This window comes from Cavenderia fasciculata (assembly GCF_000203815.1).
Source record: "Cavenderia fasciculata unplaced genomic scaffold Scf_Dfasci-G-p-12c09.r1-3, whole genome shotgun sequence".
In the NCBI taxonomy this organism is placed as follows: Eukaryota; Evosea; class Eumycetozoa; order Acytosteliales; family Cavenderiaceae; genus Cavenderia; species Cavenderia fasciculata.
This window is the reverse complement of record NW_004457736.1, coordinates 1-23,122: the sequence shown is the minus strand read 5'-3', so window position 1 is coordinate 23,122 and position 23,122 is coordinate 1. Positions and strand designations below refer to the sequence as shown.

At 30.8% G+C, this 23,122-nt stretch overlaps 13 protein-coding genes across 13 annotated transcripts; 8 read left to right on the top strand and 5 right to left on the bottom strand.

The window, feature by feature from the left end:
* Window positions 1-326: 326 nt before the first annotated feature.
* Window positions 327-2,174, top strand: DFA_05901 (uncharacterized protein; the record flags this gene model as incomplete). The annotated part of the gene is made up of 3 exons (XM_004361560.1): window positions 327-646; window positions 703-1,534; window positions 1,596-2,174. The coding sequence occupies 3 exons, from the start codon at window positions 327-329 to the stop codon at window positions 2,172-2,174; spliced, it is 1,731 nt and encodes a 576-aa protein (XP_004361617.1).
* A 682-nt stretch (window positions 2,175-2,856) lies between these two features.
* Window positions 2,857-3,920, bottom strand: mcfL (mitochondrial substrate carrier family protein; the record flags this gene model as incomplete). Its single annotated transcript, XM_004361559.1, has 3 exons — window positions 2,857-2,901; window positions 2,990-3,304; window positions 3,378-3,920. The coding sequence occupies 3 exons, from the start codon at window positions 3,918-3,920 to the stop codon at window positions 2,857-2,859; spliced, it is 903 nt and encodes a 300-aa protein (XP_004361616.1).
* A 170-nt stretch (window positions 3,921-4,090) lies between these two features.
* On the bottom strand, window positions 4,091-4,396 carry DFA_05899 (uncharacterized protein; the record flags this gene model as incomplete). Its single annotated transcript, XM_004361558.1, has 3 exons — window positions 4,091-4,114; window positions 4,303-4,349; window positions 4,375-4,396. The coding sequence occupies 3 exons, from the start codon at window positions 4,394-4,396 to the stop codon at window positions 4,091-4,093; spliced, it is 93 nt and encodes a 30-aa protein (XP_004361615.1).
* A 331-nt stretch (window positions 4,397-4,727) lies between these two features.
* Window positions 4,728-7,141, top strand: DFA_05898 (uncharacterized protein; the record flags this gene model as incomplete). The annotated part of the gene is made up of 6 exons (XM_004361557.1): window positions 4,728-4,737; window positions 4,853-4,895; window positions 5,183-5,297; window positions 5,607-6,114; window positions 6,183-6,883; window positions 6,959-7,141. The coding sequence occupies 6 exons, from the start codon at window positions 4,728-4,730 to the stop codon at window positions 7,139-7,141; spliced, it is 1,560 nt and encodes a 519-aa protein (XP_004361614.1).
* A 125-nt stretch (window positions 7,142-7,266) lies between these two features.
* DFA_05897 (uncharacterized protein) lies at window positions 7,267-8,576 on the bottom strand (the record flags this gene model as incomplete). Its single annotated transcript, XM_004361556.1, has 3 exons — window positions 7,267-7,509; window positions 7,590-8,236; window positions 8,348-8,576. 3 exons carry the CDS (start codon window positions 8,574-8,576, stop codon window positions 7,267-7,269), a joined length of 1,119 nt encoding a protein of 372 aa, XP_004361613.1.
* Window positions 8,577-8,711: 135 nt separating this feature from the next.
* DFA_05896 (DNAJ heat shock N-terminal domain-containing protein) lies at window positions 8,712-11,037 on the top strand (the record flags this gene model as incomplete). Its single annotated transcript, XM_004361555.1, has 6 exons — window positions 8,712-8,780; window positions 9,203-9,231; window positions 9,403-9,574; window positions 9,709-9,879; window positions 9,964-10,341; window positions 10,423-11,037. 6 exons carry the CDS (start codon window positions 8,712-8,714, stop codon window positions 11,035-11,037), a joined length of 1,434 nt encoding a protein of 477 aa, XP_004361612.1.
* A 323-nt stretch (window positions 11,038-11,360) lies between these two features.
* On the top strand, window positions 11,361-12,152 carry DFA_05895 (uncharacterized protein; the record flags this gene model as incomplete). The annotated part of the gene is made up of 1 exon (XM_004361554.1): window positions 11,361-12,152. One exon carries the CDS (start codon window positions 11,361-11,363, stop codon window positions 12,150-12,152), a length of 792 nt encoding a protein of 263 aa, XP_004361611.1.
* Window positions 12,153-12,339: 187 nt separating this feature from the next.
* DFA_05894 (uncharacterized protein) lies at window positions 12,340-13,475 on the top strand (the record flags this gene model as incomplete). Its single annotated transcript, XM_004361553.1, has 2 exons — window positions 12,340-12,412; window positions 12,496-13,475. 2 exons carry the CDS (start codon window positions 12,340-12,342, stop codon window positions 13,473-13,475), a joined length of 1,053 nt encoding a protein of 350 aa, XP_004361610.1.
* A 225-nt stretch (window positions 13,476-13,700) lies between these two features.
* DFA_05893 (uncharacterized protein) lies at window positions 13,701-14,032 on the bottom strand (the record flags this gene model as incomplete). Its single annotated transcript, XM_004361552.1, has 2 exons — window positions 13,701-13,906; window positions 14,023-14,032. The coding sequence occupies 2 exons, from the start codon at window positions 14,030-14,032 to the stop codon at window positions 13,701-13,703; spliced, it is 216 nt and encodes a 71-aa protein (XP_004361609.1).
* Window positions 14,033-14,417: 385 nt separating this feature from the next.
* Window positions 14,418-14,744, top strand: DFA_05892 (uncharacterized protein; the record flags this gene model as incomplete). The annotated part of the gene is made up of 2 exons (XM_004361551.1): window positions 14,418-14,427; window positions 14,527-14,744. The coding sequence occupies 2 exons, from the start codon at window positions 14,418-14,420 to the stop codon at window positions 14,742-14,744; spliced, it is 228 nt and encodes a 75-aa protein (XP_004361608.1).
* Window positions 14,745-15,164: 420 nt separating this feature from the next.
* phg1c (TM9 protein C) lies at window positions 15,165-17,610 on the top strand (the record flags this gene model as incomplete). The annotated part of the gene is made up of 7 exons (XM_004361550.1): window positions 15,165-15,350; window positions 15,464-15,717; window positions 15,785-15,878; window positions 15,963-16,655; window positions 16,762-16,941; window positions 17,043-17,306; window positions 17,371-17,610. 7 exons carry the CDS (start codon window positions 15,165-15,167, stop codon window positions 17,608-17,610), a joined length of 1,911 nt encoding a protein of 636 aa, XP_004361607.1.
* A 1,041-nt stretch (window positions 17,611-18,651) lies between these two features.
* On the bottom strand, window positions 18,652-18,840 carry DFA_05890 (uncharacterized protein; the record flags this gene model as incomplete). The annotated part of the gene is made up of 1 exon (XM_004361549.1): window positions 18,652-18,840. The coding sequence occupies one exon, from the start codon at window positions 18,838-18,840 to the stop codon at window positions 18,652-18,654; it is 189 nt and encodes a 62-aa protein (XP_004361606.1).
* A 52-nt stretch (window positions 18,841-18,892) lies between these two features.
* On the top strand, window positions 18,893-22,771 carry DFA_05889 (uncharacterized protein; the record flags this gene model as incomplete). Its single annotated transcript, XM_004361548.1, has 10 exons — window positions 18,893-19,010; window positions 19,122-19,422; window positions 19,512-19,583; window positions 19,681-20,229; window positions 20,298-20,362; window positions 20,432-20,617; window positions 20,704-21,174; window positions 21,351-21,782; window positions 21,915-22,151; window positions 22,173-22,771. Coding segments are annotated over 10 exons (3,030 nt in total), but the record flags the coding sequence as incomplete, so codon positions are not given.
* Window positions 22,772-23,122: the final 351 nt, after the last annotated feature.

The window sequence follows — 23,122 nt, the reverse complement described above, 5'->3', positions numbered from 1 at the left end:
AAATAGAGTGATCAAACCACATAAAAGGGTTGTCCATCGAAATCAAAATCAAAACACAAACTCCATTTTACTATTTTTAATCACCCATTACCCACACTCTGTTATACAATATCGAAATCTGTACATATTTAGATTTATTAATATATCCTATATATCATTTATGATTTGATTACTATTATCATCATGCCAATAAATTTTTGTTGTTGTTAACAAGATGGAAAATGAAAAGAACATGATGATAAATTGACCTATTAATCAATACTAAATAATCATCATCAACAAGTAAAACATTTAATTTCTATTTGTTATAATTATATGAAATAGAAATGGAAGATTCGAAAACTCAGGATATTGACATTATAAATAATAGCAATAATAATAATTTTAATGATGACAATGTGTTTAATCAATCATCCAAAAATGATACAATAGATATGGAAGAAGAGGCAGTAGGAGCAGATATTAAAGTTGAAACTGTTAAATTCCCGTCGGCACTTAAATATCTCTATGCTTTTGAAGCATTTGAAAGGTATGCCTACTTTGGAATCCGAACGATTATGATGTTATACATGATCAAATTCTATGGGTTTAGTGATCATCTTGCTACTACTATTAATCATGTTTTCCAAGGAATAGGTTATTTTTTGTAAGTACTAAAACAAACAAAAAAAAAAATATAAATTAATTAATCTTTTTATTTAGACCAGTAATATTGGGAGGATGTATTGCAGATGGAAAACTTGGAAGATATAAAACACATTTAATATTTTGTTTGGTATATTGTATTGGATTCATATTTCTAATACTTAGTACTACAACAATGATCGTTGGTCATTCAAAGTCGAGATGGGCATTATATGTTGGTTTGCTATTTATTGCATTTGGATCAGGCGGAGTTAAACCAATCATACCAACAATGATGGGTGACCAAGTAGAAAAAAAGGACAAATCAAGAATGGTAGACAAGATATACTCTTTATTCTTTTTTATCATTAGTGTTGCCGTTTTAGCCACCACCATCACTGCTCCACTCATTCGAAGTTCTGTCAGTTACCAAGTAGCATTTGCCATGTGTTTTTCATCCTTTTTCCTTGCCATTGCTTCGTTCATGTCTGGATCAAATCAATTCAAAAAGAGACAAGTCACAAATTCTGTTTTATTGACATCGATTGGTATCATTGGAAATGGTATTTCGGAATCAATTAAATATCTAGTTGGTCGTCCATCATCACTCGGTCATATAAACTATCAAGGACATTGGTTGGATCGTACCAAAGCCAAATACCAAGAAAATGATGTTGAATCGGTTAAGCTATGTTTAAATGTGTTCACCATTTTCATTCCATTCATCTTTCAAAGAGCATTACCAGAGTTGAGTAACACTCGTTGGATTTTACAAGCAGAATCAATGAATAGACAGTTTGGAAACCATCTAATCTCATCGGATCATATTCAAGCCATTTCATGTTTTTTATTTCTCATTTCAATTCCATTTTGTGAATATCTAATTGATAGACCACTTAAAAGAAGAGGTGTATGTAGAGAAGATTAAGCAAAGTTTACAATTAATATTAATATTTTTTTTATCTTTTTAGATTAAATTTAATCCATTAAAGAAAATGGGAGTTGGTATATTTATTAGTATTTTGGCATATATAATGTGTATCATATTACAATTATATATTGACAAGAGACCACCATATAGTGTATCCTTTTTTTTACAAGTCCCACAATTATTTGTACTTTCACTGTCAGAGGTATTCATATCGATTCCAGCATTACAATTTGCCTATGAAAATTCACCTGCCACTCATAAAAGTGTTGTCATGAGTGCATGGTTGGTTTGTATATCTTTGGGTAATATGTTTATTGTTGTGGTCATTCAATTGAGCCACTTGAAACAATGGTTAGAGTATTTGGATTTTGTGATTATCACTCTTGTTTTTGGAATCATTTTTATTATATTGGCATATCGATTCAAACCACCCAATTCAACTCTTACTCACTATAAACCAAATCAAACTAAAAACAACAACAACAAGGAAAAAGAAAAAGAAAAGGAAAATGAAAATTATCAAGTAAAGAAGGATAAAGTGGTGATTGATCAACAAACTCAAATAGATATGGAAATGGAAATGAATACAACAACTATTCCACTTTATGATGATCAATAAATAATAAATAAATTAATAAGATAATATCTCATGGTTTCTTTTTTTTTCTATTTTTTCTATTTTTTCAATCAAAAAAATCATTTAGGAAGTTAGTTGTCTATATAAATAAGTATACTAAAGAGAACTTACAAACTATCTTGGGGATCTTGCTATCAATCATTTTATATTTTGAATATTCGTTTTCTAATTAGAGCTTTCATCAAAGGAGGAATAACAAAGCTACTCGATCGGTTGCTATAGAGAATGGAGAGTTTGTTTATTTCCTTTTTTAGCTTTCTTTCTTTTAAAAGTAAAGAGAGTGACCTTTTAAATAATTTTATATCGTTTATAAAGTAACGACCAATTAAAAGATAAATCGGATCTATCTATCTATTCTATTCCTTTTTTTGTTTTTATTTCTATAATGTTACAAATGTATAGATATATATTTATATGTAAAGATACTGTTGTGTAGTACATGTAAAAGAGTACCATTCTTGTTGTATTTAAAACACTTTAATACAAAAATAAACATGTGTTGGCCCCCCCCAAGACCCATACGTATGTATCAACTGGAATTATGATATAGAGATACCAGTAGTGGAGCAAAATGAATCAAAATATTAAATAGGTTTATTATTATTGTTATCCAAAATAAAATGTGAATAAATATTATACAAATTGATATATAGCGTTCTGTAGTTTAATCAGTTGGTGGAATTAAAACTTTCATTACAAATTCATAAGCCTATAAATAATTAATAATAATTAATAAATTGATTGATTAGTTACACAAAGTCATGTTGTTAAAAATATTGGGTACCAGTTTGACTTACTAAAAATGTACAACCGTTGGCTGGAAAAGTACGAAGAAGACATGGAGTAAATCCTTTCCAGAATCCTTTCCATCCTTCGACAGCATAAATCTTTCTGGCACAATCAACCATGCCACTGTAACGTCTTGGTGTCTCGTCTGGCATGGTCATGATACGTGAACGAATGACATCAAATGGGAAATTGGTACACCAAAAACCAGTACCTGCAATACCACCAGCCAAAAATGATTTGGCAGCTGTCATTTTACCATTTTCATCCTTTAAATGTCTATTTGCTAATTCATATCCTCCAAAATAGGCCCACAATGAATTTCTCTACAAATTGATAAAATTGGTTGGTGAATTTATAAAAAGAGATTTCTAGATTTCTTTTCATTTCTCTACATACTTGGAAACCAGTTGGAATTAAAGCACGATATAAACCTTGAATACCTTCCTTTTTGACAACCTTTTTAATACAATCGATTGGTCCACTGTATAATTGGACACCTTGGTATTGTACTTGAAGCTTTGACTTTACAGTTTCGATTGGACAGGCCACGAAACTGACAACCCAACCTGTGATGGCACCAGATACCATTACCTCGGGCAAGGAGAGTGGTGTAGAGGTGTTTGGATGAATGTAACCCTTGACAATTTGAAGTGTTCCAAACATACAAGAATTGATGATACCCATACCAACCATTGGTGGCGTGGCACCCTTGTAGAGTGCCAAGAAACCCTCTTGTTTGATAGTGGTTTGCAAGCAATGTGTAAGACCTCTGAATCTACCAGTCGAACCCTCTGTTTGCATACGCACCTTTAAAGTATCAAATGGATGACCTGCCACCGTACAAGCGACACCAGAAGCTGCTCCACCAATAAAGTTTCTAATCTTGTCTCTTGTTTCTTTATCTTTTGAATTTATAATATTTATCATCATCATCGTCATTATTATTATTATTATTATTAAAAGAATAAGAAGAAATTGACATAAGGATGAAAAGCAAAAGAAGAAGAAGAATAAGAAATTAAAGGTGAGTATAATAACCAATGAATGAATGATAATGTAATGTCCTGCTGTCAGTCTTGGGTGTACACATGTGTATTTTTATCTTTCTTTCATTCTCTTTTAACACCGATGATCTATAGATAGTTTTATTATTATTAATGATTTAATGTTGGGTTGGGTTGGGGGGTGGGTGTTATTTGTTATTTATTGATTAATGGGGTTAGGGTTGAAAGCTGCAGCTGATAGGTGATGAGGTGATGAGGTGATGATTAAAAACAATGACTTGAACAAAAGGGGGGTGTATAATGAATGATGTATGTACCAATCGATCGGGTCGATGATTCAAATGTTGATCAGCAGACAGATGAACTACAAACTAACAAACTATATATACCTATTGAAGTTGTTGCAAGCATTTCTTTTCTATGTTCTTGATGTTGTTTATTTCAACAATATATATATCTATCTGCTGGTGCGTTGAATCTCGCTCACTCACTCTCTCTTTAAAGATGAATGATCATTCTCAAGCAAAGGGCGGACTTTGATGATCGTCCCCAAAACCAGTGAAAATCAAAGAAAGGAAGAGACACGACGAAAGTCAAAAACACTATCCGGATGGGAAATGGCCGGTGAGATATTATTATTATTAAATATATATATATATATATATGATTTAAATAAATATAACAATTTTTATTAATGTAAATATAACTTTTTACACATTACAGTTGATCACATCAATAAAATATGGAAACTTGTAAGTTTGCATTGTCCAGAATCTAGATTTCTGGTTTATATACAGATGTATCTTACAATTATCCCCACACACGCTATGAAATTATAAATCTATGCGGGTATGATTTTCAAAAAAGATAAAGCATACTTTACAACATATATACATATATTTATTGCATAGTAAGTTTGCATTGATCAATCTATTTTTTGTTTTGGACCAGACAATTTTCCCCCCACAGCACTCCATACGATTCTCTATATTTTTATATATCTGTGTGTGTTCGGCAATGAATATGTATATGTATATTTATATGTTATATATTTAAATTCCAATAATGGATAATAATTGCACTACTACCCAGCATGCTGGCTTGCTGTAGATCCATCAAAAATGACCAAACAGACAAAATCAAATCAAATCAAATCAAATCAAATAATCAAACCAATACTATAAATATCTTTTTTAGTTATCTAAAACTAACAACAATTCCTTATTTATCAAAAATGACTCTTTTGAATGCTTTTGTCTCATTGAAAGTTGGTGCAACTGTATCTCCTGTCAACAGACAAAAGCTATCAACTGTAAATGGTAGTGTTCTCCTTGGCTCCAATTCGTCGGCTGGTTTTTGGACAGATCTCTGGAATAGTATCAATAGTTACAAAGAGCTTAAGCCTATTAAATAGGCCGATTTGATTGCCTTAAGTTGGGAACAAACAATGATCTCTAAAGTCGATAAAGAATTAAATTAATTGGTGTATCTACTTTGATGATACTCATCAATCTTCATTCCATTTTATTCTAACATACAATTTTTATTATTTATATTCTAAAAAAAACAAGCTTGATGGTGATGTTCATCAGAGTTCATTTCATTTCATTTAAAACTAAAGATAAATGTACATGAAACGATGAAACTAGAAAGTTATTACAAGAAAAGAATAGAATCATTTGAATTCAATGTCTTGAATGTCGTTGAATCATTATTCAAATCATCGTCGTCACAGAATGCTGTCGAGTCTTTAGAAGAAAAGAAAAGTTTGAATATAGTATTTGGTTGTACTGATGGTAGAATCATTGTTTATAAACCTGTTATCAATACAAACAACAATAATAACAACACTATATCCTCGTCATCATCCCCTTCTCTGCCATCATCATCATCATTTGCATCTTCACAAACATTGATTGATGAAGTCGATAAAGATATTGTAGAGATTCTAGAGACTAAAGGTACATCTGTACAATGTATCTACTTTGATGATACTACCAAGTTTGGTACTACCGATATTGTCAGTGGTGACAGTCACGGTAACATTGTCATCTTTTCTAATCATCAGATCATCTATCGTGATTCTATTGGTTCTGCAATCTCTTGTTTAATCACTCATAAATCAATTAGTATGTGCATTGATACAACCCTCACATATGACCCCTTAATATTAATATATTTTACTATCTATCTATAGATAATGATTCAAGTATTATTATTGGTGATCGAACGGGTGCACTTTCATCTATTAAACCTCATCAACCAATTCAATGGAAATTAAAATTAGATTTAATAGATGATCGATTGAAATACTCTAATAATAATAATCGTTCAATTGATAATGATGATGATGATGATAATGATAATGATGATAGTCAAGTTGATGAAAAGAAAAATACTACATCATCATCGTCAACATCTACAACTCCATTATATGGTAGTTATTACCAAACATTGGCATCAAATAGTCATTGTATTAAATGCATGCAATCGATTGTAGTAAAGGATATTCATGGAGCAGAGTGTAGTTATATAGTGGTGTCTGATACTTCGAGTACTCTGCATTTTATCGATCGTGGATACCGAGTTGTCTCACTCAACGTACCATCACCAGTAACATCAATGGCAGTTGGTTACTTTCAACATATAACTGACGATGATAACCTATCGTTGGAAAACAACGGTTCAAATCAACACCAACAAATAGCACTTGGATGTGAAAATGGTTGGATTTATATAATGCATAATTATAAAATACATCCATATGTACAAGTAGGATACCCAATTACAAAGATATTAAAGTATACAGAACAACAAAATAATATTTCAACCAATCTATTAGATTATATCTTTTGTATTGGTCATTTTCATTCTTTAAAAATTTATTTAAACAAATTGGTATGTAAAGATGATTTAATTTCAAATTTACTAAATAATTAATTTTTAATCATTGTTTTATATATATATATATAGTTATCAACAGAATATTATACAGATGATTGGATTCATACAATGAGCTTTTTAAATAATCAACAACAACAAAAACAAAAAAATAATAATCATGGAAATAATAATAATAATAATAGTTTGACCAAGGAAGTAATAATAATTGGAAAATTAAATAATAGTATTGAATATTTATCTATACTATCATAAAAATATATATATATTGGTTCACATTAATGTTAAACAAATAATAATATAGATAAGATTACCCTGATTTATTTATTATTTATTTAATTTTATGTATGTATGTACATGTTGTGTTGTATTTTCGAGAATTAGAATACTTTATGGTGTTCAGCAGCTGTGACACATTGTTCACCAAATAGATGAATAATAGATGTATCATGTTGTACATCTTCTTTGAATTTGTTTCTTTCAAGAATACGAATAACTAGGAATGAAGCTGAACCTTGGATAACACCCCAAAGCGAGATACCAACATATGGAATCGATAAAACATACATTGAAATAATTGAGAATCCAAATAACCATCCAAAGAATCTACGATTAATATAAATCTATAAAAACAATCATAACAGATATTGGAAATGTTAATAATCAAGTATTATTAATACTTTGTATACTTTTTGTTTCATACCTCTTGTTTTGCATCGGGTACACGACAATAATAAACTTCTAATAATTCTTTACCAAGAGAATAACTGGCCATGAGTGCTTTGAGCATGTATGCAGAATGACTCTTTAAACTTGGATGAAGAGAGATGACTGATAGGATAAAAGACATACCCATGCCAAGTGGTTGATAGGCATAGTAAAAGTTGGAAGCTGCCAATACAAAGGTACCGATATAAGGGACCATCGAGAACAAGTAGACAACACCACCAAACAAGGCCATCTTTCCAAAACGGATCATGTAGCCACTGAATGGATACTGTTTGACGACTGGTGACTCTTTGAGAAACTCTGCCAATTGTTTGTTTTGTGAGGCCATCACATTGAAAAACATGTCCTCGTTGTAGGATGGCAAGACATAACGAAGTACACCAATAAAGACCATTGGGATGAAAAAGGCAATCTTGGAGAGAAGATTAAGTGGTGTAAAGTGGATCTGTATCGTTTCAAAGTGACCCAAGCCAAGTTTTGTAAACAATCCCATCAATGCCATCACTGGGAATGATAGTAGAGTCAATGCCAAATAAACCGATGCCATCATAATCAACATAATCTTTAATGTTTCAAAATAGGTCTTTCTAATCTCTTTGGTATTGATTGATAAGTAGAATCCTTTAAAGAGAGACAAATACAAAACAAATTAAAAAAAACACAATATTAGTATACACTACAACTTGATAACAGTAATGTGACTCTCTATCTATCTATCTATCTCTATCATACCCTTAAAAAAGGTAATGAAACCTTTGAAAAACTTTATATAGAATACAGGGTGAACAAGTGTTCTTCTCTTGGTTACCTTTTTAGCATCCTTTCTTGATAGATTGCCATTGATTCTTTCTTGAGTTGGTGACAATGGTGGTGTAGTAGTAGCAGGTGAAGATCCTGCATCGGGACTCTTCTTTAACGATGTCTTTACTAAATTCTTTCCTTCTTTTAAGTATTTATCCATTTCTTCTTCTATCTTGAGATAAGATAATAAGTAATGAAATGAAATGAAATGTGAATGATGTTGCAACTCTCTTCTCTTGTGTGTAAGTAATCCCTCTAATCTATCTAATATATCTATCTATCAGGTGACGATGCAATGAATGATGATGATGATGATGAAGATGATGATGTTGCCTTAATAATGTTAATGATGATGACGGTGATTGTAAAATGATGAAGGTCATTGCAAAGATTAATATCCGGCCCTGTTTCAAAATAAAAAGAAAAACATCCAACCTTTGACCAGAAATCCTCCCATAAACTGATCCTTGCATCAACCTTCCACAACACGACCGTGTACAGAGTGAAGAGACTATTGAAAAAAATTAAATCAACTGATTAAAATTTATCCGGTCTTCCCAAACCAACCCCCTATATTAATTTAAAAGACAAACAAATACAAATACACAATAGTTTAGTCTGTTGGTGTCAAGTATGATTCCTTACATTGTTTTATGACTGGTTCAAGTCTGTCAGCCTGTTTGTCTACATGTAATATATATCATTCTCCAACTGAACTAATTATTCATTTGCACTCACTACTATAATGTTCGTTTTTGACAATACTACTGGATTTTAAATTAATAGATCGAAATGCAAGGATTAATAATAAATAGGTGTGTATGTTTTGAAAATTATTTATTATTATTTTTTTAATTTAATATTTTTTTTGTTGAAGTTCTTCTTTTTTTTTTTTTGTTTCGAATTAATTAATAGTTCCTCGGGTCTCAGAGTGCATACACATTCAATCTAGTTTGAGAGACATAGATAGATTTATACTATAGTAGAATCACACACACACATACACATATACATCTAGAGAATATGCATATTACACAATATAAAGAAGATGAGATCAGGGAATTAACAGTACCCGATCTTAAAAAGATTATTACAGACAGTGGAAATAGTACTGCTGGTTGTTTTGAAAAGAGTGAATTGGTTGATTTAGCTATTAAAGTATGTGTGATAGAGAGAGAAAGAGAGAAAGAGAGAAAGAGAAAGAGAGAGAGTAGAAAGAGAGAGAAAGAGAGAGAGAGTAGAAAGAGGGAAAGACATATAAAGCTTACATTAACAACTTTTTAACTTTATAGTTGAGAAATACATTACCACCACCAGTCGATTTAAAAGCATTAGCTCGTCAAGACGTTGATACAATTAGAAATGAAAAGGTTGATTACTATGAAGTTTTGGCTGTCGTCAAGACTGCTACAACATCTGAAATTCAGAAAGCTTATTATAAATTAGCAAAAGAATATCATCCAGTATGTAGTAATATAGTTTTATCTCTTTATATTATAGATATATTATAGAGTTCTGATTTATTAATCGATTCTTCTTCTATTTAGGATAAAAACAGAAATGATGCACATGCAGAAGAAATGTTTAAAAAGATTAGTGAAGCATATCAAGTATTGAGTGACCCAGAAAAGAGAAAGAAATACGATCAATTTGGTTTCGACGCGATGAATGAAAGCATGATTGATCCATTGGAACTCTTTAGATTGATATTTGGTGGAGCACAATTCCAAAACTTCTTTGGTGATCTCTCCTTTTACGACCTCTTTGCTCAGCAATTTGATCCAAACAATCCAGAGGAATTCAAACAACCCGATCCAGAAGAGATTGAAAAGAAACAAAAGATCAGAATAGACGAACTTTCAAAACAATTGGTCATTTTAATTGAACCATATGTTCAAGGAAACAAAAAAGAATTTACTGATATGGTATGTAAATCAAAACTAAACAAAACATAGTTTGTGGAATAGTATTAATTAATTAATCTATTTATTTATTTTATTTTTTAGATAACTGAAAAAGCAGGAGAAATGGCACTTACACCAGGTGGACCAGAGTTGTTATCATTGTTGGGTTATATATACGTACAGGAGGCCAAACAACATAGTACATTTGGATTCATTTATGAGATTTCAGAAAAGGGTCACAAGGCTAGCGAATTTTATTCAACCATTAAATCGGCTTTCAAGATGCAAAGTCAGGTACAAAACATGGCACAAAACGAGAATCAAGGAGAGGTACCTCCAGAAGGCCTATTAAAAGAAGGTCTCAAGTTGATTTGGAAGATTGGACGTTTGGATATCGATTCGGCAGTCAGAGAGGTTTGCGAGCGTGCCATGGACAAGAAGAAAATAGCAAAGGACGAACGTAAACATAGAGTAGAGGCTATCAAGTTACTAGGCCAGATTTTTGAAAAGAAGGGTGCAGAGCACAAAGGCAAGAGTGGTCCAGAGGATATTTTTAATTTAGCTGCTCAAGCAGAACATCCCAACCCCACTTCTCCAAACTCTTCTACTACCTCTCCACGAGCCACTACTAGTTCTACCACCTCTCCACGAACTACTACTACTACTAGTTCCACTACAACTTCTTCTACTACTACGAATACTACTTCATCTCATTAATAATAATAATAATAATAATAATAAATCATAATAGACTCACTCATTTTTGTATAAAGTAACAATAATTATTTTTGGATCAAGTTGGGGGGGGGGGGGGGGGGAATTCAAATTTTCTTTGTTCAACATATATACAAATATTTGGAATCTATTTTTCCAAAACAAAAAAGACCTAAAAATTTGATCCATTTCATTATTAATATATAATAATAATAATTATTTTTGATAATCCAGTTTTTTCAAGTCACACTCTTGAATATCATCATAAGTCTCTTTTAATATTTTATTTATTTTTTGTTGTATATATTTTATATTTATTAATTATGATGAATTTATATTCATACATTTTTCGAGGACCTAGTATAGAGAGTGTTAGAGGTAAATTGGAAGATGTAGATCAAAAAAGACTGAGCAATATCTTTTTCGATAGTCACCCAGAGTCGGAAGATGATATCGCACCGTTGTTGGTTAAGGAGTATCTCAAATTCATCACTCTCAAAGTATTGGATCAAGATTGGGATGCAACCAAGTTATCACCATCTCCTCTCATCGATCAAATGTGGCACATTCACATTCTGGAAACAAAGTCGTATCAAGATATGTGTAACAAGTTTGGAAGAATGATTCATCACAGAGCCAGTATCAAAGAACAAGAAGATGATGATCCTCTTCTTCAACAAGAAAAACGAAATAGATATCGTCGAACTTTGGAACTATATGAAAAATACTATCACACGTTTCAAGACAATACATCAACTATTTGGGACACTCAATATCTAAATATCGAAAACCATCATCCTCTCCCCATCCTAACCAAAATCGAGTATGATCCTGATGTGACAGTCGAAGCACCGGCACCAGATAAGCTTGAAAGCCGTATCATGCTTCTCACTGTCCGATTGCCAAAAGGAACAAAAGTCTATTTGTGGGCCAAAGAACCTTCAACAACGACCATTGGTCGAGTTACAGACGTTGCATTGGGTTACACAGGGTACGATTATAGAATCATCTATAGAGGCAAACAAATAGAACCAGATATGCTTTTATCAGAACTAAGATATTGTGATTTTGAAAATGGTGATACTTTTGATATTGTATTTAGACTTAGAGGTTGTTAAACAATGAATGACTCAAAGAAGTGCATAAAGAAAATAAAAAATAATTAAAAAAACCTCCAATTTAAAAGTATACTTGCGCGATGAACCATCGCTTGAGCCAAAATATAACTTTGTTTATTTGTTTATTTATTTATTTATTTGTTTGTTTGTTTGTTTCAGCAATCAAATCATCACAACAGCTAAATATATGGTATTGTTGACAGAAGATATTCTAACAGTTAGTTATAAATTGTTACAAGTGGATGCGATTGCACTACATAGTATCTTTACATACCATCACCCAGAGTTGAAAGATATCGCATCGTTGTTGATTAAAGAGTATCTAAGATTCATAGCAATCAAGGTATTGGATCAAGACTGGAAGCAACCAAGTTATCACCATCTCCACTCATCGATCGAGTGTGGCATATGCACATCCTCCATACAATGTCCTATCAAGATATGTGTGACAAGTTTGGTAGAATGATACATCACCGTGTCAGTGCAAGCATGGATGACACTGTTGAAAAGAAAAAGAGATATGATCGAACGCTGGATCTCTACCAAAAATACTATCAAAAGTTTGAAAATAATACATCTACTACTATTTGGGATACTCAATATCTAAATAATAATAATAATAATAATAATAATAATAATAATAATAATAATAAGAATAACAATATCAACAACAACAACAACAACAATAATAATAGTAGTAACATTAACAATGATACTATTAGTCCGTCAATTAATATAAGTATTGATGACAATTTCGTTAAACTTGAACCTCAACAACAACAAACTTCATACCAACAATCATACCAACCACCACCACTACAGCAACAACAACAACAACAACAACAAACTCCATACCAACAACCACCAGCACTACAACAGCAACAACCTCAAACTCCATACCAACAGCCCCAACAACAACAGCCACAAACCCCTCAACAACAAGCTCTATACCAACTCCAACAAATGTTTCTTAATAAACCTCAAGCACTTCAATATCAAAAACCCTCATCTCCAATACCAACACCAACACCTTCACCAACAATAACACCTTCAACACCAACAAAAATGACAACACCGACAGACCAAGGATTCTATTTAATTGTACAAATGTCAGATGGTAGCAACATAAGAGTAAACATCAAGAACCCAAAGAAGACAAAGATTAGTCGAGTCATATCACATGTGGCGCGTAGTATTGGTTCAGAAAACCAATTTAGACTAATATACCAAGGTAGTCGTACAAACGAAGACAGGTTTTTATCCGATTACAAAATGAATAGTGGTGATCAACTTGAAATAGCCATTGAACAGGCAGGATGCTAAACAACATAAAATATTAATGTTTTGTAAATATATAATAATTAAAATAACCAACCAACCAACCAATCAATCAATCATTATCTTCAAACATTATTATTACTTGATTTTTAAATACAATGGAAGATCAACAAATAGGAAATTAGAATAGCACAGTTATAGTCATTTATTTATTTTGGATAAATGTTTGACTTGATAGATAATAGAATACTGGTCAATATATTTATATATTTAACAACAATCATTACCACCAATATTAATATCAATATCAATATCGATATCAATATTATTACCACGGTTACGACGACCACCACAACAACCTCTACGAGCAATCATTGATTCACCAACTGTTGTTGAAACATTGGAATGGTTTGATCCTTGGATTGATGAGTTTTGGATGGAATGACCAGAGACTGCTGAAAGTTGGGAAAGATTCTCTAAAGAAAGGAAATTGAAATGAAAATGAACGAAATTGGAAATTGGAATGTTAGAATATTATTATTATTACTTATACATATACATGTATCCTATTACAATGATTTTAAAAACTTACTGAATAACATTTTGGTTTTGTTAACTGTAAATAGAAAAGAAAGAGATAATTAATTAATTAATATTTAATTTAATATGAATTGATTATTATTCACAATACCAATTACTATTTATAGTTTATCAAATGCAAAGATTCTTTTTAAAAAACTATTGAAAAATCCAAACATTTAGAATATTCCTATTTTAGAATTGGGGGTATGACTAGTCATCACAGAATATAGGATTTTTGATTGGTTTTAACAATCTTTTTTGACAATTCTAAACTATAAATAGTAAACTTGTTCATCCTATTTTCAAATCATTCAAAACAAAACCCAATATACAAATTTACAAATATACAAGCAACAATTAAAACATTATTATTTATATTCTATTTTATCAAATCAAAACATCAAAATGATCTTTAGTAAGTATACATTAAAATATAAAATAATTATTAATTAAAATCTAAACATTTTAACTTATTATTCTTTCTTTCCTTTATTCTAAATTCTTCTTTCTTTAGAAAACCTATCAAAATTATCACCAATTTCCAATCATGGAACTAATCAAAATGTAACAGTCCAAAGTTACTCTGATGTATCAAGTGATTCTGTTAATTCCATTGCTTGTAGACGTCATCGTGGATGTTGTGGTGGAAACAACATTGATATCGATATCGATATTGATATTTGTATTGACAATGGTTTTGGTGATCGTGGTGGCCGTAGTGGATGGTGGTAAATTCTAAATACCCAACAAAATATCTGTGATGAATAATAATAGATAATAATAGATAGATAATAAATATTATTTTTTATTCTCCTATTTCCAATTTTTCTTTTTTTTTTTCTTTAAATCAAAATTTCTTTTGAATTAAAATAATATTTTAAATCAATGAAAAGATACCTTAGAGACATAGAATCAGATTTAAGCCAAGATATCTTGGCCTATTTGTCGGGATGTCCATCAAAACAAGGAAAAAAAAAGTGTGAATAATAATATTTCATTTTGGGATATTTTCGTATCTGAGTCATTGCTTGAGAAAACCTTACAATCTATTATTTTATTATTATTTTTTATATAAATTTAATTTCGATTCGATTTAAAAGAGAAAAGAGAAGAGAAGAAGATAGATACTACTACTACATTTGTTATAACAATATGATGGGATTACTTTACACAAGATCTTCATCATCATCATCATCTTTCAAATCGATACTTTTAACAGTTTTCGTATTAATAGTATCGTCGATATTACTCAATAGTAGTAATAATCAAGTAGAAGCTAGAATACTATCAAACTCTAATCCAACAGTATATCATACTGGTGACACTGTCAATGTAAAAGTATGTTGTCATCTTTCTATCATATCATATGTCGAGGATATTGACCTCTCAAGAGAGTTGAACAATTTTATATATACTTACTATCTATCTATCAATCTAATAATATTATTTAGGCAAACAGAGTTAAAAGTGGATTAGTATCATTAGACTATTATCAAGCACCATTCCCAAAGCCAAATACTACTGTAGGTGACTCCGGATCATTCATCTTTAAACTAAGTGGTAATCGTAAATATGACTCATTGTATGATATACCTGCATTGGTATCTTTGAATTGTAGTCATGTTGGAAACACTTCCTATAATGTAACATCTGATCAAGTTAATTCATTAATTGACTATATTGATAATAGATATAGAGTATTTATGTAACTATCTAAAAATATTAATAATATCCAATATACATATAACTAATCTTTCTTTATCTTTTTATAGGTATATTGATGATTTACCAATTGGTGAGAAATATTCAAACCATATTGAAATTGGTTATGATATTGGTTATTTGTATAGATCTTATAATGGAAATGTAAGTAGATTTAAAATGACCAAGTATTACTTTTGTTTTGTTTTGTTTATTTATTCATTTTCCTTTTTATCTATCTCTATTTAGAAAACCAATACAGTCTATTATTTAAATAATCATTTAAATATTCATATTGAATATACGAATTCGTCGAGTTCAAGTGGAGGAGCTGAAATTGTTGGAGTGTATGTGGTTGCACATTCAGTCAATTCCAATCTAGCACAGGAATGTCAATACTCATCTTCAGAGAGTTCAAGATTAATCCTTGAACAAGACAAACCTCTTATTAATATGGCATGGACATACAGGGTGACTTGGACCAATGTCACTGACAAGACATGGGCTACTAGATGGGATGCCTACTATCCATACGTTGCAGCTGTCGAAGCACCTTCGATTGCACTCTCCTTTTTCAATACAGCCATTCTCGCAGTACCATTCATAATGATCCTCTTTAGAGTATTTAGAAATGAAAACACGTTGGGTGGGTTTGTCGAAATGATGGACTCTGGTTGGAAATCAATCTATGCCGATGTATTCAGATCTCCAAAGGGATTCATGACACTCTCTGTCATTGTAGGTTCTGGTATTCAAATTGCTACCACCAGTTTTATCGTCATGTTGTTCTATGTTGGTGGTCTCCTATCGATTGCAAATGACGGAGCTTTTACAATGACCGCTGTCATTGTATTCGCATTCTGTGCAGTCTTTGGTGGTTATGCCTCAATGAGAACTTATATTATGCTTGGTGGTACTAGAAAACGTTATAATGCCGTTTTGGTAAGACCAAAAAAGAAGAAGAAAGAAATCAATATATTAAAAAAGAAAGAAATCATACTAACTATTTATTTTTAATATATATATATATTTGTTTTTTAATATTTAGAATGCAACATTTGTTTCATTTGTTGTATTAATATTATTAATGATTGCAAATACTCAATTATGGTCACATAAATATACGACTGCACCTTCTGGTGGACTTGTAGCTATCGTTATTGTATTGTTTATTTTCATGTCCATTCCACTTTCACTTGCAAGTTCATATTTTGTAAATTCATGGCCTGTATGTACAAACCTAACCTAACCAAAACATAATCTAAAGAAAGAAAGAAGAAAGAAAGATTTTCTAATATTATATATAATATTTTTAATTTTAAAATTTAGCCTGCAGGATACCCATGTCATACAAATAGTATTCCAAGAATGATACCAAAGAGAAAATTCTATCAAAACCCATATATCATGTCTGCCATTCTTGGATTTATTCCATTTATCAATATCAATGTTCCCATTACTATTTACCTCAATTCCATGTTTTTCGATCTCCACTATAGTGCCTCTTTTGCCACTTTTATTGCAGTCACTCTTTTATTTGTTAATGTTTTACTTGTTAATGTTTTAATTGAATTTTATCAATTATCAATCGAAGTATGTTCAAACAAAAAAATAATAAGAAATTTAACTAAACCAAAATTATTTCTATTTTATTTAGGATTACAATTGGTGGTGGAGATCAGTTGTTGGACCAACATTTACAGCACTTTATATATTTATTAAAATGTTAGTTTTTGGATTCTCAAATTTTGGATCGATTGCCACTCAACCCAAATTCTACTACTTTATGTTTTCATTGGTCACTTCGCTCATGTCTGCACTCCTTTTCTCGGCTGTAGGCTTCTTGGGCAATTTATATTTTACAAAGAGAATTTATTCTACTCTTCACTTTGATTAATACCAATCGATCTATTTTTAATCAAATTAATAAATATTTAATTTTAAACACAAACAATATTTCCACCACTTTAAAGAAGTGGGTTGCATTTCATTAAATAACACACACTAACACTATGTAAAATAAATAAATTCAATCACAAAGAATAATAATAAATACTATCATCAACAGAAATGAACACACTAATAACAATCATTTTAGTCCCTTCTACTACTGTAGCCCAAGATGTATCCAACAGATGTGAAGAGTGTATCGATATCCCAATTGCAAAGTTTAGTGAGTGCAAAGTGAATGGTCGCTCGTACCAACCCTGTTATGACCTATTCTCAATTTTGCAGAAACCTTGGATGCTAAACAAACATGGTTCCTGACCTGGTTTGCTTTTTAGTAGCCCATTATTATTTAAAATAAAGTAAAGGCAGGAAGAGGATATTCATTGTTTAAATGGGAAGAGTCGAGAACCCCCGACGATGACGATGATGAGGTTACATCTTAAGATTATGTCAACATAATCTTTATTTATCGTATTACTTTTCATTGCTCGAGAACATTAAAATTTTAAAGTAGGAGTCATTCCTTTTTGATTCTATTTTATATTTTTATCCAAATATCATTATTTTTAATGTTTTGTATCGGAGTAAACTCAACAATGGTCTGAACTGAATAAAGTTTATTGGTACGAATCGGGTTCCCGTTCGAAACAACACATGTTGGGTGTTCATCTCATGAAACTCGTTTGAATGTGAAACTACTTTACAACATAGTGTGGATTTACTATGACCGGGAATATTAAAAAAAAATCTTCTTGAAAATATCTCCAACAACATCTTTTGCTATGTTGATGAGAGTTGATCGAACACTTTCTCTCACTCTGCTTCCTTCGAACCCACCTACCATCGGGGTATGGTATTGTACCCTCCCTCCCTACCTACCTATGTGCACGTCAGAAGGTTGACAATTGTATTTTATACTCAGATATTCTAAATATCTACGGCAATCAAGAAGGAGTTTATTAAAAGAAAGATGTTATGTTAATAAGCTTTATAAATTTATAGGAATGTCGGGCGGTCTGCTTGCTCTGCTATGACTCCTATTCTCGCACCAACCTAGGTCGGATATCGTAGTTTCGATCACATCGTAGATGAATATAATATTGCAATATTTGGTAAATGAAACGGTCCTTACTTCTTTCTCATCCTCATTTCTCATCAACACAACATCTATCAACATTGTTTAATTATAACAATATAATATAATAACTGTATATTTATATATATAAAACATGTATAAAAACAAACATAATAGTCTATCCTTTTTAAGGGTAGTGTCTATAGCATCACTATTACTATTCACATTGACATTTATTTCAATATCAAATGCAACTCTACCATCAGATGAATGTAAGTAAATTAATTCAATCATGATAATTTATCTAGATTTTAAATTAATTATTAATTAATTATTAATTAATGAACCTTTCTCTACTCTACTCTACTCTCTCTCTTTACTAGTACAATCGATTGAATGGTTGATTAAACAATACGGACAAGGAATACCAGTTGATCAAACCATCTGTAATGGAACATTTCTCCAAAATATACAATGCTCAGATCCCGACTCTTCAGGCACACAACATATTACCTATCTGTATTTAAATAGGTCATTCAATGATGTTGGATCACCCGATCCAAATCTTTCACAATTAGTTTTCCCAAGTTTGATATCAATGCTTATATCATGCTCCACTACAAAGAATCAATCTTTAAGTGTTCTCTCATTACTTGAAAACCTTCCAAACTTACAAACATTAAAGTATGTTCAAACATATCATTATGATTCTTTACCATCCATTATTTTAATTCACTCTCTTCTCTCTCTTCCTCCCTCTCTCTTTATTTTAGGATTGAAAATGATCCATCAATTAAAATAGTTCCATCAGACTTTCCAAAGAATATGCCAAATCTTAGTGCAATGTATGTTAATTAATTTTTTTTTCCAAAAAGTACATAGACATTATAATTAATAATTTATTATTTTTATTTTGTTTGTTTATTGATTGATTGATAATAGAGGATTTTTAGATACAGTGAATTTATATTATATACCAACATTTTTTAATTATTCAACTGTTGCATTTATACATTTAAAGGGAGTAGAGATACGAGAGCTAAGTATCTCTAATTTAACCTATTTACCAGAATTGAATAGTCTACCAAAATTTTCAATTAGACCAGTATCATACTTTAGTCTCGACTTTCAAACCAAGTCTTTTCCATCACTAAGAGTATTGGATTTAGAATTCACAGGTCCCAATATAATCGATGTCAATATTAATAGTACAGTATTTGCACAAATATTTTTCAATATGACATCGGCTCCAATTAATCTATGGATTGATAAATCAAACAATATGCAACATATCTATTTGGAAGGAGCTGTCAATTTCCAATCCGATATGAAAGATTATCAAAATCTATCTATTCTTCAACTTATCAATTCATCCATTTCATCGTTTCCTTTTACTGCCTATCCACCAAACCTCGAGAATTTTTGTGTTACCGGTGCCAGTAATTTGTTAGCTTTTCCAAATATCCCAATTCCTCCATCAATAACTACTTTGTATGTAAAATATAATATAATATCTTTAAAAACATAAATTAATTAATCTCTCATTCAATTTCAAATAGTATAATGACAGATGGTCAATTAACAGGAAGTTTACCACTAGGAGCTTTTGAAAATGTTTCTCCACGTATGTTTTAATTTATATATCTATAATGACAAACAAACACAAATAGAATTAACTTTCTTTTATTTTTAGGTTTTGGAGTTAATCTTCAAAATAATCCAGATTTGGTAGTTGGTGATGTACCAGAATCTTGGTGTAATTTTAGAACTGTCAATTTAAATGGTACTATTGTAAATTCTGTACCAGATTGTTTTTATTGCTATTATTTGGATCCTGCTACTGCTATTCCTATACCTCCACCTATTGGATTTACTTGTCGTATGTATTGTAATACATAAATATATATATTTTATATAAATATTCATTTATTAATAATTAATTTTTTATTTTAATTATTTTTTTAGCAATTGAAATTCAAAGTCTTTATTTATTATCACATGTTGCAAGAGTTACGGTGATTGGAAATAACATTGGATGGGGGTATCCATCTGGTTATCCAATCATTCCAAACAAAATGATTGAATACACAACCCTCTATACACCAGGTCCTAATAGAACTGTTGACATCTCATTTGGAGTCAACCAATTGTACAACTATTCTTTCAATGTTTTAGAAGTTGGGTTTGTAGTGGCTAATGCTATTGTCAATCTCAAGAATACTGGTGACTTTAATGAATTGGTCATTCATTTTATATATTTCAATCCCTATCATGTTCACACTGTCAGTATGACTGACAACAACATCAATTGTACTGTCACTAGTCAAACTGCAGATAATATTACTTGTCTATTCCCACGTTCCACTCCAATCTCTCCATCTTTTAAATATGTAATATCTAATCCTTATTATAGTCAACTTAATATTAAAGACTTTTGTATGTATTAAAACAATATTTAAAACAATATTAAATCAATCATTTGAAAGAATATTAATATTAATATTTCTCTTTTTTTTTTAAAAAAAAATAGATTGTAGGTTAAAATATTTTATTTAATTATCAATTTATTATTTGATTACAAATATTAATATTTATCTTTTATATTTTTTTAGATTATCCAACAGTAACATCATTTACTTATTTTAATGAAACCAATTTATTAAGATTTTATGGTCAATTTGGATTTGATCTATCTCCAGCATCGATTAAAGTAGCCGATACTATCAATTGTGATATTCAAACCATTCTGTCATTTGCCATTATTTGTAAATTGGCATCTAATCCTCCAAATGGTCCAGCCAATCTATACGTCAATGTCAACGGTTCAGAGTTTAGATCATCCAGTTTATTGTATTTCGGGTCGCCAAACAATAACAATGGATCCGGTACAACTGGAGGATCATCAACTGGAGGTAGTGGAGAGACTGCACAACAACAATGTCAAAGATTAACACACAATTGTTATGGTCATGGTGTTTGTGATATATCTGGTAAATGTCAATGTATTGATACTTATAATCCAATTGATAATTGTTTAACTAAATGTATGTGTGAAACAAAAAATAATCAAATATAATCTAATATTATTATATTATTATATTATTATTATTATTATATTAATATTTATTAATTAATTTAATTTAAATATTCTATTCTATTCTATTTTTTGTTTTTAGATATAAATACAACTATAACACCAAATGCAACCAATCCAACTGTTAATTTTAATATTGATGGAATTGATTTTTATTTTGAAATCTATTCAGTTCAGGAAATGGATTATGATGGTGGAGTGATCCAAGAGTTGTCATTGATTGATGAAACTTGGAATGTTACATTGACAACGAATAACCAAACACAAACAACTATGGCCAATTATACACTCAATACAACTACTATTGTCAAAGACAACAGTTTGTTCTCAAACTTGATAGTGTATAGTGAAGTATCATTCTCATCGATTGCTAGAAATGTTACATTTGGAGAACAAGTACTGTCACTTGCACCCAATGCAATTAAAGTTGGATTCACTATTTCAAAGTGGCCCTATACATCCAATGTTGCCACCCTAAGAGTTGTATTCAAATCAATCATCAATAACGATCAATCTGTCACATTTGATTGTGAGAAACAATCAATTGACAGTTTTACAAAGGAAGAGTTGTCATCATCCATTCAATATCTCCGTGTTGTCCAAGACAACATTCAATTCAATGGTCGGTTCATTGATTTTGTATTGTCTGATGACAGAGCAACTTATTCAAAGACTGAATTAATATCTTTGACTCCAATTGAAGGTGATGATGATTCTGACCAATCGATTGCATTGATTGGAATCAATTTACCTCAATGTTCACTATGTAAACTTGATCCAGATTTTACACCACTTGTCGTCGACAGGGGTAGTGATAGTGGTCGCGACTGTGACAAGCAGTCGAATACTTGGAGGATCATTGTAGGTAGCGTGGTTGGAGGTATTGGTTTAACTGCAGCGTTGGCAGGTACTGCCATCTATCTCCGAAAGAGAAGATGGGTTAGATCACAAGACCAAAAACTAGGAAGCAAATTGAATTCTTTTACCGGCTAGCCAAACAAACATACTATAAATAAATAAATACTAAAAATAAATACTAAAAAAAAAGATATTTATTATCTAGATATTTATAGTTCGTTATCGAACATAGGCTGTCCGATCTGATACCACCTTGCTCAAGGAGGATGAGCTGACGTCTATTCATTACATTATTCATTATTGAGAGATAGAGATATATAGATAGATAGATAGATAGATAGATAGATAGATAGATAGATAGATAGATAGATAGATCGATAGATAGATAGATAGATATAAGAGACATTAGTTTAAACTCGTACGATAGGTGGG